Raw genomic sequence first — 17,431 nt, forward strand, 5'->3', positions numbered from 1 at the left:
GTTACTGACATATTTAATCATTTTATAGCTGATCTACAGGCTTTCAACATGGAACCATTATGACGTTTATGCAAAATAATTGCGATCATCTCAAATAATTGTGATTAGACGATTATGTAATCACTGTGATAGGCCTATCATAATTCACCAATCAGAGAACCAATTCTGTAAAAAAAAGGCCTTTTGTTTTTGCCCCGCCTCCTTTTTTATGTTAAACAGGAACTCTGGTTTGGCTCCGTCCGGGTGCTTCTTTGTTGATTCCTACCAACAACAACATTACATGTTTAAGGCCTTGTTACTGACACAATCTGTCTTGAGAGATTAATAATGGAAACATTCGGTGAAACAACAAAATATGATCTAAAACAGGGTTCCCCAATAGGCGGCCCGCGGGGGGCTACTGTCTGGCCCCCAACAACCCCAGTAATAATGGTGGTATAAGAGCAGCAACAACACTAGTATATCGTCGTTGTCGGGTGGAAATCTTGTATCTCCAAATTTGTGCGTTCTTTCGCAAATCATACAAGGCCGTCGCACAAAAGTAGTGAAAACAGCCGATCTGTTGTGTGCTTGTAGATCGGCTGTTTTCACTAGTTTAAATCATTCTTAAAATGATAAATGCAAAACGAACGGTTTTGGACATAGGCCTACAAGATTTTCACCCGACAACGACGATATCTGAACTGTCGCTGGAGTTGCGGGAACGCCACAGTCGCCCCCCTGCAATGTTGTGGCCCTTGGCTTGGTACCCTAGACATAATTCGGCCCTTGGGGAAAACTAATTGGGGAACCCTGATCTAAAAGCTTGGCTATTTTTGGGGCAAAGAGATTTGATTGTACTGGGGGGAAAGTACAGAGCCCATTTGATAATCACAGGCGGGTGTGAGGGGTTAAGGGACATGACTTACTTTAAGACAAGGGCTTAGCTGTTACAGGTCCACTGTCTTTTGTCTGGATCAAATGTGTGACTTTTCAGTTTCGTAAGTTCAGATCTTTAATGTCCCTCATGGGAAATGTGGCTTGCGGTGTGGCCCACATAAGTATGTCTGAACAATAGAAGAGATAAAAACCTAGCTATAAACAGTTGAAACAAATGAGTACAGTTAAACATAAAAACTGTCCCCTAAAAACAAGAACCAAAATGTAATTTGTAAAAGTGCTGAATGGAGGTCTTGGGCAGTGTACAAAATTGATGACTTGTCTTTATTGTACAAATCGTTGCCGTCAGGCAGAAATCTTGTACAGTATCTCCATATTTCAACGTTTAGTTTTTTTTCCCTTTTTAAAAAAAATCCATGCCTTGTTTCATCATACAAGAGTGTCGCACAAAAGTAGTGCAAATATCAGATTTACAAATTTTGAGCTTGTAGATTGTCTGTTTTCACTTTTTTTTCCTTTTTTTTTGACCAAGTTTTTATTAATTTTCAATATTTCAGTGAAAAGAAACAGCCCCCTTTTCATAACATATTTGGGCAGTGAAAACAGTATTCATTTTTGGTAGGGCTGTCAGTCCATTAAAATTTTTAATCCCATTAATCGCATGATTGTCCATAGTTAATCGCACGATTAATCGCAATTAATCGCATATTTTGTATTTGTTCTAAATCTACCTTAAACAGATATTAATACTCTATATACTATATATATCAATCAGGGAGTAGACAAATAGCCTACTTGCTTTATGCAAATACAGCATATTTATTATTATTTGGAATAATAACAAATACTGTCCATAATAGGCCTAACAAACATATAACAACTTGAGAAAATATCTGCTTCCATTAGGACAGATTAATAGTGAAAGGACCACCGCTCATCGAGGTGCTGCATGCCTGAAGGTCTATGACCAAAAGCTTGCACTTTATTTAACTGAAAATAAAGAACATGATTTTGCACACTTTTGAGTGTGCGGAGGCTCCCTTAAATCTTTCATTAGGACAGATTTAAAATAAACTTGGCATTCAATCACTAAACCCCAGCATCCCTATTCTAAGGGGATATTCACCAAAAGTAGCAGATTTACAAGCTCATTACAAGATGCTACAAGAGCTTGTAGATCGGCTATTTTTGGTGAAGAGAGTTGGTGTATAAATATAACTCAAGTACAGTGCAACTCAGGGGTGTTTAACAAAGCAAGCATGAGGCATTAGAGGGTCTAAATTGGTTTAACTTAAGTAATATTGATACATTCTAGGGATGGTCCGATCAGGTTTTTTGGAACCGATCACCGAGCACCGATCACAAAAGTTTGATCACCCGATCCCGATCAATCACCGATCCGATCAAGTTATTATTTATATTTTCTAAATGTTAATGTTTTAACTTTATTTCATTCATTCACTCATGAATTCATTTATATATTTGCCTTATAGTTATTTACCAGCATTACTATGTATTTATTATCATAGCAGTAACTAATTATTCCTTCAGCACTGTGGAAATCAATACCCCAAAATGGCCTCAAGTGGGCATACTGAACGGCTGGTTGATCAGATGCACCGATCGGATCGGATCGGTGAATTTACCTTTTGATCTAAACCACCGATTATCGCCGATCATGCTTTGATCGGCCCGATCCGATCCATTGCCGATTGATCGGTAACATCTCTAGTACATTCTAAATATTATTAAAGTATTCTGAGGCACCCTGGACTGGTGTTATTGGGCACCCTAGTTCACTATGAGAAACCCAGCTGTTATGATAGTACTAGAGACACTGATGGCTCGTTGGAGATGTGTGGCACACAAGCCATAGTCAGCCAGACCTGCCGGATTTCAGCCGGATTTGGGCCATAACAGCCGGATGGGCCATAACCAGGCCCAAACAGGTTTGCTATGTGGGTTCTCTGGCCGTTGTTGCATGCATTTGGTGGTCACTGTTGGCGTGTTGGTGCGGGGGTCTGGGAAGCACTGTATAAAGGACGTAAGCTACTATGTGCTCGTGTACAAGTTGGAGCGCTCCTGTTCTTGGGAGCGTGTGTGTCTGGGGCTCGCGCTGTCTACAGATGTGCCGTTTCGACACTTCAGTATTTGATGCGCGCGACACCGTCAGCAGTGATATTGTGGTTGTCTGCTGCAAAAATCTCCGCCGTTTTGTGTCTCATACATAGAGTTATGGGGTCTCTTTCTATGACTAGCCCTGCTGCTAGCCGCATCACACACTGACTGACTGTTGTCAGCGCATTCGCTTCCTCACTCTCTATACTACGGAGCGCACCGAGGCTCAAACATCAGCTGCGTTAATCGCACGTTAAAAAAATTCTCGGCATTAAAAGGATTGTGAGTTAACTAGTTAATAGCGCGCTAAATTCGACAGGTATAATTTTTGGACATTATGATGGGTTTTCACTATTTTAAAATGTTTTTTTTTTTTTAAATAATAATAATTATAAAAAAGAAGGGTTTTTGGACATACAAGGTTTCCGGCCGACAGCGACACTAAAAGAAAGGAGTGTTTGTATGTATTGCACCTGGTCATTGCAACCTCTGTCCTGCAGAGAGCAGCTGACATTCCTCATTAAGGGGCGGTTGGGATTATTGGCACTTCTCCTTGCCTTCTGCCAGCACTCCCAAAGCAAAGATTAATGTGGACTGCTGCTCACCGCTTAATCTTGCCAATCACCCTAACTACTTCGCTTGATCTGGTTTCGTCTTTTAGACTTTGAGGTGGGCGAAGCAAAACTATCAGTGACCATCGGGACACTCTCCCGCCTAAACCCTTTTACCACACTGTTCTCCCGTAGCAGAGTGGGGCAGGCCTTATTAAAGGGAGTGTCGGTGATATTCTGTTGTTAAAATTACAGGTAAAAAGCTCTATATTCTTATAGTACTCATTGATATAAAGCAGTGGTTCCCAAACTTTCTAGCTCAGGGGTCTTCAACGCTTTCAGGCCAAGGACCCCTTAGTCGAGCGAGAGATGAAGCAGGGACCCCCACTACCCATAGATACCATATAGTTTAGTTTCTTCGTTTGACGGCACAATCATCAGTGTATTTTGAGTTAATCTGAATTTGTTTCCAGATATTTAACCACTTGAACCGTCGATACCTTTCATTCTGTACTTAGTCTGCTCTTTTTTCCCCTCTACACCAAACTGCGAGGCGTTGTGAGCTTGTAGATGTGCTATTTTTGGCTAAAGTTCTCAGAACACTAGGGTTCAAGTGGTTAATATAGAAAAAGAGAAAAAAAAGCTTCTATCACAAAGATTTGGAGGACCCCCTGTAGTAACTCTGAGGACCCCCCAGGGGGTCCCGGACCCCCTGTTGAAGACCCCTGTTCTAGCTCAAGACGCCAAAGAGAGATCCGGGACCAAACTAGTGAAAACAGCAGTTGAGTTGTGAGCTTGTAGATTGGCTATTTTCACTATTTCTTAGAGATCTGTTTTCTAATTTTATGGAATGTCTTAGATTTTTATTTTATTTTCATGAAGATCTTTTGAAACAATAATAATTGAAAAGAAAATGTAGGAAACAAAAATTAAGACACACATAAAAATGTGTCCACGACCCACAAATGAGTCCCGACCAAGTGCTTGGGAACCAGTGATACAGAGTGTTTGTTCTCCCTGTCGCTCCTGCTCTTTATTTATTTATTTATTTAAAGATATTTGGGGGGCTTTCTGGCTCTATTGATGGTACACAGTAGAGAGAGACAGGACATTGGGAGAGAGAGTGATACGGGGAGTGACACGCATTAGAGCTTCTCCAGCTCTTTATTGAACAGAAAATGCCTTTTCAGTTTGGGTTGCCAATTCTATCCAATAATACAAGAGAGAACTCACACAGGATACAGACTAAACAAGTGCCTGAGACTGGAACATTATCAAATGGGTATACTCTCCAGATTGGCTGAAATTGACAACCCACCTGAATTATGAACTTATTTCCCATTCATTAAAGAGCTGGAGAGACGGGAACACCCCTAGGGGTAACAGTAACAGGCCTGTTACTGAACAAATACTTTCTTCCAGTGGTTAAGATGATGATTAATTAATAGGCAGATTGTCTCTACTAATAATTATAATTATACTAATCATTAATTATTTATTATCCTGAATAGTTAAAGGTATAGGACTCAAATTAAGACTGATTTTCGGTGCGCCCGCTGGCCTACCGGTCCAGGTGCATACCACATAGGCTCTGTTGACAGTGTGTCGCAAGTTCGAATCCTGATCCTGACGACCTTTGCTGTGTGTCACTCCCCATCTCTCTCCCTGTCAGTCTACCGTCCTATCAATATAGGCATAACATCCCCAAAACAAATCTAAAAAAAAAAAACAAAAAAAAAACAAAACAGTGATTTCATGTTACATGGCGGTTTGGTGCACTGCTCGCCATTCATCATGGTGGATGACAAAAAGCTTTCATCTTGAAACGTGCCGTGGAGTCTGTCTGCCCGGGTATGTGCACACTGTGAAGAGTAGCACACGAATGTTGGACTCCTCAAGGCTCCATACCAGTGACTTTTCTGTTTTCACGCTACCTTCACTGAAAATAGCCAATGCTTGTGTTCTGAACTTGTAGATCTGCGAAAGATCTTCACGTGGGAACCACCAGGGGGGGCTAATTGGAAATTAGAGAAAATGATCTAAATAAAAATATATATCATTCGTTGCTGTCGGGCAGAAACCTCCATGTTTTCACTTTTTGAGTTTTTTCATAAATGAATGCCCTACTTGATCATACAACAGCATCACACAAACGCATCAAAAGTAGCATATCCGCAAATAGAAAATATTTGAAAATATTGATCTCCAAGCTCACAAGCTTTCAGATCTGCTATTTTCACAATTTCACACGTTTTCTTTTTTTATGTGTGTCTTTAAAGCCGATGAGTGGGAGCTCGGGGTCCCCCCTGGCATGAAAAGGTTTGGGAACCCCTGCCCTAGTCTCCCTGTTGTGGACATGCTGCAATAATATGCAAATATTTAGCAGAAAATAGCCAGTCTACACGAAGGTCTCACAACGCGTGGTTATTTTTCCTCACAACGGTGAGCCGGGTTAAAAAGAGGTTACTCGGTACTTGACACAGAGATTCCAGCAACCTGCAGCTGTAAACAGTAGTTAGGGATCGGTGTCATCTACCACTGGAATGTGCAAGAGTAAACTCCTATCTGACAGCAGAGAGAGACCACACGCATGTGTTTTTGGGTGTCCTCTTGTGTGCATACGTGTAACTGTGTGTGTGTGTGTGTGTGTGTGTGTGTGAGACTGTGTGTGGGTATGTGTGTATGTGTGTGGTCCTGACCTGTCCAGCAGAGATCATGGCCGTTGAAAGGCCAGAGTGTCTCTTGTCAGTTGACCCTCCAGCTGACTCCACTCTGCTGTCGTGTGTGTGTGTGTGTGTGTGTGTGTGTGTGTGTGTGTGTGTGTGTGTGTGTGTGTGTGTGTGTGTGTGTGTGTGTGTGTGTGTGTGTGTGTGTGTGTGTGTGTGTGTGTGTGTGTGTGTGTGTGTGTGTGTGTGTGTGTGTGTGTGTGTGTGCACGCGCGCTAGGGATGGGACTATACGCGATATTATCGTTTATCGTGATAAAAAACACGAGCTGAATATCTGGTACCATTTAAACCCTCTATAATTGGTAAAAGGTACTTATATACGTACTTGATACAGTCTTTTTTTCACTCTATCAAATGTCTTTGCCAAAGAAAATAGCTGATCTACAAGCTCACAATGCGCTGTGTTGCGACGCGTTGTGAGCTTGTAGATCTGCTATTTTTTGGCGAATGTTCGCCCCAGGATAACGGATCTTGATTATCGCGATAATATTGTAAATCGCGATTTCTTTTGTCACAATAATCGTGATATGAAATCTTCATATCGTCCCGGGTGTGTGTGCGTGCGCGCACGAGCGTGAGACTGCAAGCGTTTGGCGCATATCTGCTATATCTCAGAATGTGCCCGTGTGTTTACGTGTGAACGTGTGCGCGCACGTGAAACAAGACAAGAGGCAGAGAGAGAGAGAGAGCGAGTTGAAAGATGCTGAGGGTTTGGCTAGTGTCAGTTGATCTGACGCAGACACCTCGGTCGTACCGTGGCAGTTTCCTGTCGCCTGGCTGCAGAGGAGAGCAGGCTGTGCTCGGGGGTTTAGCCCCCACCGGTCGACCTGCGCCCCATTAAACCAGGGGTCTTCAATGTTTTCTGGCCAAGGACCCCTTAGTTGAGAGAGAAATAAAGCAGGGACCCCCACAATCTGTCCATAGATTCCATATAGTTTCATTGTTTGACGGCGCGATCATCAGTGTAATGAAACAAAGAAGTTTCTTTGACACAAAGATTTGGAGGACCCCCTGTAGTAACTCTGAGGACCCCCTGTTGAAGAGCCTTGCATTAAACATGTACTTCACCTCACCTCCTCCTCCTTCAATATAGTTGCGTAAGGCAGTGGTCCTCAAACGTTTTCATTTCAAGGACCCCCCATAACTCAGAGTTCCAGAACTGTGTAGGTCCATTTGGAAACCACTCATGGGACCTTGAGGGTCCATTGGACCCTGCTTTGAATCAGAATCACGTTTATTGTCACGTTACAGGTTTTACAATGCTCACAGTGCTTTGTGAGCAACTATCATCCGTTTTCTGCAAAGCCATTTCGTGTAGAGTAAACTAGGGATGGGGCGATATGAACATTTCAGATCACGATTATTGTGACAAAAGAAATCGCGATTTACGATATTATCGTGATAATCAAAATCCTTTATCCTGGGGCGGAACATTTGCCAAAAAAATAGCTGATCTACAAGCTCACAACGCGTCGCAAACGCGACGCGCTGTGAGCTTGTAGATCGGCTATTTTTTGGCAAAGACATTTGATAGAGAGTGAAAAAATCAAAGACAATCAAGTGATACCGGATATGCAGCTCGGAAAATAAAAGATGAATTGATCCCAGTGCATGACGGAGGACGATATCACGATAAATTAAATCTCCACGATCCGATCATCGTGAGTGTTTTTTTATCACGATAAACGATAATATCGCTTATCGTCCCATCCCTCGAGTGAAAACAAGAAGGGTCCCAGTACAGAGCCCTTGGGAATCTGGTCAACTAATCTGGTATAGGGTTTACGTGGCTATAGCTTCCCTCCCTCCCTCTGACCCCTCTGATTCCTTCCTTACTATCTGGCCTCCATCCTTCCTTCCTTTCCTTCCTTCTTTCTTTCCTTCTTCTCTTCCTTCCCTCTCTCTCTCTGTCTCAGGGGAAAGGTTGTCTCTGTCATTGGGGCTGCTGGTGCTAATGGTGGGATTAGTCTGTCTGCTGACAGCGCACGTCACTGGACAGCCAAATGGACACCACACACACACGCACGCACACACACACACACACACACACACACACACGCACACACACACACACACACACACACACACACACGCACACACACACACACACACACTTAGCGCACATCAATGGAGGCTAGTTAGTAAAATGACTGATGGAGGTTTAGCTCTAGTCTAATTCTGGGTGTAGTGTAAGCGATATCTCAATGGAATTCCCATTATTCTCCTACATGGGCCCAAACGGTCCTTGGCTTCCATGTTATTACATAGCTGGGATGCTGAGAATAGCTGAGGCTAATGAAGATGGTCCTGGCAGGGTGGGCCGAGGTGTGTGACTGTGTTGGAGAGACTTTGAAACAGTGTTGTTGCCAGATTTCGGTTTGTCAGGCATGTATACTGTTTTTGATTTGCCAAAGTTTAAACGGCCGCTGACATTTAAAGAAAGGGGGGGAAAAAACTGCTATTTTATTTGCTTATATTTTGATGATGTAATTGTGGGAATGCTCAATTAGCCAATCAAATTAATTTACTGTACTTGGTACTGTACATTCTCTTCCCCTCGCCCGCAGCCCAAAGCAACTTCCTTGGACTAAACAAGGAAGTGACTACACGAAGATGTATTTTATATATAAATCTGTGTTTATACAAATTATATTTCCACACAAATCTGTTTGTTACATCAACATTGTTCACGTGAATATGTTTGTTTATGCTTATTTATGAAGACAGACAGCCTCTTCACGGCCGGGGAGAAATGCCGATAGCGCAGCGTTTCTGAAACTATAGCGTGCTGTCTTGCTACTGTGTGTGCGTGTGTGTGTGTGTGTGTGTGTGTCATGCTAAGGAGGCGGTGTGACCACCGCTCAAATAAAGAACATTTGAAATATGTTTTGAAACATTTTATAAACACAAATCTTGTATGGGAGTTCCTGCCACAACATCTTTTTAGCCTCGCGTTGCCAGACGCAGGGCAATTTTATTTTTGTATGTATTTGATTCGTATTTGGCAACGCAAGGCTAACATCTTTCCAGAAGATTCTTCTGCGGACAAATACATATTCATTTATGGCCCTTAACATGAAAATGTTTGAGATGCTTGAGAGGTTTAAACAACATTGGACAGCAAGTCCAAAGAAGCAACTACACTTTAGAAACAAGCCCAAAAATATCGCCACCCGCATAAGCCGCATTCCCGCAACTGCCGATATTTGAATGCGACTTTGCAGAAGAACAAGCCCAATGTAGCTTATAATTAGTGCACAAGGCTACAAACCTTCGGTGTCGGCCGGCCGTGTCCCCAAAATCTCATGCAAATAGTGGGAAAGATTATTTGACCTCTTGTGTCCTCATTAAAAGCTGGCGTCGCTATTTTAGCCTTGTCAATATAGGCAAGCCTTTAGCCGCTTGAACCTTTGTGTCCCTGTTCTAGAACACTCTGAAAAAATAGCCGAGCCCACAGGCATGTGAGCTTGTAGATCGTCTATTTTTGGTAAAGAGATTTGGTGTACATGGGGGGGGGGGGGGGGGGGGGAGGAAGGGGCCCAGAATAGACCCCTGGGAGACCCTGGTCACGTGTATAGGGTTTTAAAAGGAAAAGAAAACAGATCTACAAGCTCAGATGTGATGCAGTTGTTGATCTTTGCCACGCGGCACAGTCATACAGTGAAGTATAAAATAGTAATAAAGTGGTTGAATGAATTTAGCAGAGTCATCCCTGTTCTCTGACATAATGGCTCTTATGTTTGCACCAGGCTATTTAAAGTAGACTTGGAGACATGGTTGGCTTTTGGAGACAGATATGTCTTACGGTTTACAACATTAGTATCATTTAAAGTATGTTTAAATTATCTACACAGACTCTGTAGACAGTGTCCGCAGTGTCACATTGTTGGCAAAACAAGTTAAAATGAAGTCCTCAAGTGACACACCTAGCCTGTCTCTAGAACCCTACATTCAGAAGGTGATTGTGTCTTCCTCGATGAGACTGCAGACTAATCCGTTCATAAGTTGTTTCACTTGTACAAGTTCATTTTGGCATCAGGACTACACAATTGCTCTTGTTAAATCAACTAATAGGCAACTAATAGGCAATACTACACAGTTTGGTCAGCTTTGTTCATGTTCAAAGCACTACACTAATACAGTACACTAACGGCATGTGTTCATGCAATATCTTTAGCGTTAATTTAACTCTGCGAGAGGTCTGAAATGGACCCTCACCGGTCCTTTTCCAATCAAGGCTTTCCATACCAGCATTAGTTCTGTTGTTACCAAATACAAAAAATAAATAAAAAAAAGTAGCAGATCGTCAAGCTCAAAATGCATAGCTTCACGCCGCGCTTTGACCTTGCAGATCTGCCACCTTTGATATGTGTTGGATACCTGTAACGCTGTGTGATCAAGTAGGGCATTAAGTTATGGAGATGGGAGGTTTCTGCCCGACGGCAACCATATTGTACCCAAAGGGGCCACTGCCAACGCCCCGGCCATCCATTTAACATTGACCCCTGACATTAGCTACAGTGGGGAGGGGAGTGGCCGTGGCGTCTTTAAAACAGCCTCTTTAGCCAGCTATCTGTTGGCCATGTGTGTGCTCATACACACAGCCCGTCTCAATGTGTGTGTGTGTGTGTGTGTGTGTGTGTGTGTGTGTGTGTGTGTGTGTGTGTGTGTGTGTGTGTGTGTGTGTGTGTGTGTGTGTGTGTGTGTGTGTGTGTGTGTGTGTGTGTGTGTGTGTGTGTGTGTGTGTGTGTGTGTGCTTTAACCCATTTAGGCCAAGAATTACCGGTATTGAATGCTTTAACCAGTGAAAAATAGCAGATATACAAGCTCACAGCGCGGCACTCGGTGCCGCGCTGTGAGCTTGTAGATCTGCTATTTTTGAAGAAGCTGTGAAAATGTGTGCAAATCTTTGAATATATTTATTTTCAAAGCGAACGTTTGTAACTCAAATCTTGCTTCTGGGTGGTCCCTGGAACTAAATATTTTGAGATGGGGGTCCGTGGCCAAATACATCCTTCACATGAAAAGGTTAACTGAGCTCCATTTAAGTGAAAAGGACCTTTTCTTTGACGATGGCTTGCCAGATTGCTGACATAGAAACATAGGGTTTTTCAAAAAAACCTTAGAAGGATTCAAAAGACACTTATGCGATTATACGATTTTTCATCTATCTCGCAGCGCGGCACTCGGTGCCGTGCTGTGAGCTTGTATATCTGCTGTTTTTCAGTAGTTAAAGCATAAAACAATGATACACAATACGCGTACCCGTTCTAAATGGTTTAAACATAGCATGTGTGTCGTGTTGTGTGTGTGTGAGCCGCATGCAGAAGCTGCACACAGACGGGTGTCACGGCCTAGCTAGCAGCGTCAGCCAGCCGAAGCGGGGCTCAGAGGGATGTGGGTGTTTTGGGGCCCCTGGCTCCACCAGGCCTTCTCCCCCAATGAGCCATGGAGACTGTACAGAACCAACCCCCCCTCCTTTACTCTCCAACTCATGTCTTTTTCCATTACTCTCCATCGTTTCTCCTTCTACATTCTTCTCCTTCCCATGCACTCCTCCTCCTCCCACCTGTAGCGTGGAGCAGTGGTTCTCAAACATTTTAGCGCCAAGGACCCCCAAATGTATATGTATTTGGCTGCGGACCACCCCATCTGAAAATGTTTTGTGCCAGGGACCCCCTGAAGACAAGATTTGTTGTTAGATAAAAAAGTTGTTCCTAACTTCACAAAAATGGTTGTATTTTAAGTTTTGAATTGCCATAGTATAAAATATGGTTAGAAAAAAGCTTTTCCTGTTTTTGTAGGAATACAAAAAAAAAGAAAAACAATGTTTGTGTAGGGTACTAGGGGCTGGACACAAGGTTGACGTGTAAGCCTCTAGCTTTCAAATGGATGGCCAAGGATTATTTTCCGATTCTAGGACACCCGTGGGTCTTTTTCGAATGCTCCCTTGTGTGGATCGGAGCGACATAGAATAGTCAGCGATGTTTCAAAGGTTGGTGAAAAATGCTCTGAATCCTGGCAGCCACTAATTATTATGGGGACGTCCTGGTAATATCCAGTGCATCCAGTGGGGCATCACAATAAAACAACAATGTGCTTATTCCACAACAGGAGATATGTTATATTCTTACCTGACATTAGTTTTTGTAGGAAAAAACCTGCATAGAATCTGTATCTCAATAGGCGGCCCGCGGGTCATTTGCGGCCTGTGGGGGGCTACTGTCTGGCCCCCACCAACCCCAGTAATAATAGTAGTATAAGAGCAGCAACAACTCTAGTATATCGTCGTCGTTGGGTGGAAACCTTGTATGTCCAAAACCGTTCGTTTTGTATTTATCATCTAAAAAATGTACTAAACTAGTGAAAACAGCCGATCTACAAGCACACAACGCCTCGCATCGCGAGGCGTTGTGTGCTTGTAGATCAGCTGTTTTCAATAGTTTTGTGCGACGATCTTGTATGATGAAGCAGGGCTTTGCTTTACCAAAAAACGTACACATTTGAAACTTGGAGATACGAGGTTTCGGCCCGACAGTGACGATATCTGAACTGTTGCTGGAGTAGCAGAAACGCCACCGTCGCCCCCTGCAATGTTGTGGCCCTCTGCTTGGTACCCTAGACATAATTCGGACCTTGGGGAAAACTATTTGGGGAACCCTGCCCTACTGTAGAGTGAGTAGGATGGAGCGATGGGAGCCTCGGTGCAGAGGCTTCAGGCTTGAGGGGCGTGAGGCCGCAGCAGGGCTGGACAACGGGGATGTTGGGATTCCTGGGGGTAAAGAGTTGGAGGTGGTGGCTGGGAGTAGGGATGGGACGATATGAACATTTCATATCTCGATTATTGTGACCAAAGAAATCGCGATTTACGATATTATCGCGCTAATCAAAATATCCCTCAACATCCATTATCCTAGGACGGAACATTTGCCAAAAAGTTGAAGATCTACAACATCTACAACGCGGCGCGTTTTCTTTTGACAAAGAGATTTGGTAGAGAGTGAAATAAAGACAAGTACGTATATTATAAGTACGTTTTACCAATAGTGGGTTTAAATGGTACCGGGTGGGTATGCAGCTTGGCAAATAAAAGGTGAATTGATCCCAGTGCATGACGGAGGATGATTTCAAATTAAATCTCCACGATACGAATATCACAATAGTTTTTTTTATCACGATGAACGATAAAATGTCTTATCGTCCCATCCCAAGGTGGGAGAGAGGTAGAAGCGGGGAGTGAGTGGGAGGTAACAGACATGGGAGCAGCAGATGGGAAGCAGACACACTCTCAAAACAGAAACAATGACAAAGCCACATAGGATTTATTAAGGGCTTGATATCGTCACTGTCGGGAAGAAAACCTTGTATCTCCAAGTTTCAAATGTGTATGTTTTTTCGTAAAGTAAAGCCCTGCTTCATCATACAAGGCCGTGGGCACAAAAGTAGTGAAAACAGCCGATCTACAAGCACACAACGCCTCGCGGTGCGAGGCGTTGTGTGCTTGTAGATTGGCTGTTTTCACTAGTTTTCATTTTTTAAACGATAAATACAAAACGAACGGTCTTGGACATACAAGGTTTCCACCCGACAACGACGATATACTCCGTTGCGTGCCGGACTCATGCGCCTGAAAGTAGCCGATCTACAAGCTCAACAACACGCCTGCGCCGCGATGCGTTATCAGTTTGTAGATCTGCCTTTTTATCCGGCGTGCGACACCGGCCCCAGGATGGAATATAAATCCGGCTGCTTTCAAAGTCTTTAGCCTCTACCTGTGTGTGTGTGTGTGTGTGTGTGTGTGTGTGCGTGCGTGTGTGTTTGATTCGTACGCAAGCAATGCTAAACTTGGAATCAGGAGAGCTGAGGGTTTGTCAAGTAGGTTCATGCCTGGATGTAGTCTCCCTCTCAATCTACTCTCCCTCCTTTTTCTTCATCTCTCTCTCTCTCTCTTTGTCTCTCTATCTATCCCCCCATCATAAGCTCTTTTCTGTTGTGACTGTCGTTAGGCAACACAGTCCATGCCTCTTCACGCATGAGAGCCTTTCTGTGGAACGTCACCATTGTTCTCATGTGTTCATATTTACTCAGACTGTATGCATACCAGCACGACTGACACGACGCATCCATATGTTTTCATGTTGTTACCACTTGTTGTCTTGCCGCTATTTTGGATCTAGCATCTCAATGGGATTTACCTGTATAAATAAAGGTTCAATGATCCACACGTTGCAAATATAAAGCAAAAGGCTGCACCATTTTTCGAACTGTATTTTGGACTTTCTGTGTGATGTTTTCCATGTGCACTTGCTACTGTGTGTGTGTGTGTGTGTGTGTGTGTGTGTGTGTGTGTGTGTGTGTGTGTGTGTGTGTGTGTGTGTGTGTGTGTGTGTGTGTGTGTGTGTGTGTGTGTGTGTGTGTGTGTGTGTGTGTGTGTGTGTGTGTGCGTGCGTGCGTGCGTGTGCGCTTGTGTGTGTGCGCTTGTGTGTGCTTGTGCTTGTGTGCGTGCGTATACTCATGTTTAGTATTGGTTGAGGGAAGCCACACTTTTTGGATGCTCCCGTGTTGGCAATAAATGAATATGCACAGCTATAACATTTCACTTGAGTACTTGTATCAAGCAAAATGTTAAATGTGTGTTTTTGAAGCATTGTGACAAGCATATAACCTTTACGATGTGTCTGTCAGCAATCAACACAGTGTACCCAAATGTCTGCACATAACTTCAAGCCGAAACAAAAAGTCAGATACATGCAACGTATGTGTTAATTGGATAGTCACTTGATACATGTTTACACTTTGAGCTGAGATCAAAATGAAACTGCTTGTTACGTCTCAAATATAGGCCTTTCCTCATTCCTATAATAACAAAGAACTTCAACCACTTTCCAGTTTTCAACCTGGCGTCCCTATTTTCGGGCATGTCATTATAGGCTAAAACACCAGAAATAGTGCATAAGCTCACAATGCACCATGAACTTGTAAACGGCTAATTCCGCCACATGACGAAATATAAAATAGGGTTTAAAGTCATTGAACTCTCACGTTAAACGCAGGACATTCTTAAATATTTAAAAATATAAAATAGGCAACATTTTCAAAATTAGTGGAAATAGTATAGATTGTAGATCAGCTATTTCCACTCTCAATGCTATTTTTTTTAAGTATAAAGTTGCTAAATATGTCAGTAATATTCTTTGTATATTTAGGTTATGTGTCATATCTGCCATGTGCAACATCAAAGCCTACAAGCCAAACAGAAATGTAATTGTCAATGACAAAAACACATTTAAATCGCAATTATTTGAGTGAAAATTAATCGCCATGTAAAATGAACATAATTGTGACTGCCCTAATCATACGTCTCTCTTTCTCTTTCTCTCTCTCTCTCTCTCTCTCTCTGTCTCTCTCTCTCTCTCTCTCTCTCTCTCTCTCTCTCTGTCTCTCTCTCTCTCTCTCTCTCTCTCTCTCTCTCTCTCCCTCCCTCCAGACGGATGTGCTGGTGGTCAGCTGTGACCTGATCACGGACGCAGCGCTCCATGAGGTGGTGGATCTGTTCAGAGCCCACAGCGCCACCCTGTCCATGCTCATGAGCAAGGCACACGAGTTCACAGAGACGGTTCCTGGCCAGAAGGGCAAGAAGAAGACCGGTAAATAAACAGGTTTCTGGTTGATTGATGGTGTCAACCAGGGCATTCACGAATAGTGATTTTTAGTATTCGAATTATTCGACTTCAAAGTATTCGAATAGTCGAATATTCGACAGGACTGGCCAAACTGTGAAATATTAAGTAAGCAAGAGGCGAACATTGTGAAAAGATCTGCTATTTTCACAATATTTATCTGTGGAACCGAGTCACATTAAATAAATAAATAATACAATTAATACCTACAATTCCAAGTGCTTGTCAGGGTGGGGGTCCCCAGTTCAAATATGTTTATTTTGGGGGTCACAGCCTAAAAAAGTTTGAGAACCCCTGGTATAGAGCATTAACAAATTCATCCACCAGGGGCATTGACAACTCATTCTTATGACTTCCTATCTATCTAGCCATACTTTATAAACTATATATTTTTTTAAAGAGAAACAATAAAAAGAAAAAAAAAAGAAAATATTCGACTTCGGTGAACAACGTCGAATAGTGACATTGATATTCGAATATTCTAATATTAGGTGAATGCCCTAGTGTCAACTGATTAGATTGTTGCATCAAAGCAGTGTAGCAGAGCAGCTGCTGCTTGGCCGTATGGACAAAATAAAATGTCACAATATGACTTTGACCAAATACCTTCATATCAATGTGGTGACAATAATATCATATTATAACGATATACTGGAAATGTTTATTTAAACATTTTCAAAATATTACATTTTTTAAGTAACTTTTGGCACAGTTTTGAAAGTGTATAGGCCTTAAATTAACACGTTGCAAGCCGCGGCAGAACCCTCTGAACAGAGGTAGCGCCGAAGAAATAAGCCATTTATTTACAAACATGTTTTAAAAAAACAAAGCCCACATGATAACAACACGTAATGGAGTGCTCGATACAGCGTACATATTCATCCTGCAGAGGTCGGCGATCTTACTTTGGCGAGGCGGAGGGGAGATCAATTCCATTCGTTTACGTGCGGCGAAGCAGGGAAAGGAGCGATAGAGAAGCGGCGCCCGAACGTGATTGAAACCGCGATCCACGAACAGAGACAAAGAGTAGCCATCTTGTGTGTTGTCCTTGTCGAGTTTCAACACTGGGGAGAGTATCAGGCCACTCCTGGCCAGCCATCCATCCAGAATGTGAGTCAACGGCGTGGCCTGCTGGATATTACGAGTATCACACCCAGCACCAGAAAATGACTGTGAGAGCATATTAACCGTTTCAGATAGCTCCAAAAAGACACAGAGAAGAATTTCCGATGTTTTTTTTTTTTTTTTTATTATCATTTATATCAAAAGTCCGGGAATAGACATGTGGCTGATGGTACCCAGTAGGAAGTCCGAGGGAGTACGACCAGGCTTAGAAGGTGTTAATAAAACCAGGACAAGGCTACGTATGCCATATTTTATTTGTTTATTTTGACGGGACACTGCATATTAACTCATAGACTGCCCCCTCACGAGTTTCCCGAGTTATTCTCGTTGTCTGACGCCGCCACGCCCGA

The 17,431-nt window shown here is 42.9% G+C and overlaps 1 protein-coding gene across 2 annotated transcripts in view; it reads left to right on the forward strand.

Moving 5' to 3' along the window:
• Window positions 1–17,431, forward strand: part of eif2b3 (eukaryotic translation initiation factor 2B, subunit 3 gamma) — a 91,813-nt gene that overhangs the window by 27,877 nt on the left and 46,505 nt on the right. For both annotated transcript variants that reach the window (XM_080726082.1, XM_080726083.1), the window contains exon 4: window positions 15,764–15,923. In XM_080726082.1, the coding sequence (XP_080582208.1) occupies window positions 15,764–15,923 (160 nt within the window). The remainder of the gene's footprint in view (window positions 1–15,763; window positions 15,924–17,431) is intronic.

Source organism: Nannobrachium achirus (assembly GCF_963921795.1).
Source record: "Nannobrachium achirus genome assembly, chromosome: 5".
Taxonomy (NCBI): domain Eukaryota; kingdom Metazoa; phylum Chordata; class Actinopteri; order Myctophiformes; family Myctophidae; genus Nannobrachium; species Nannobrachium achirus.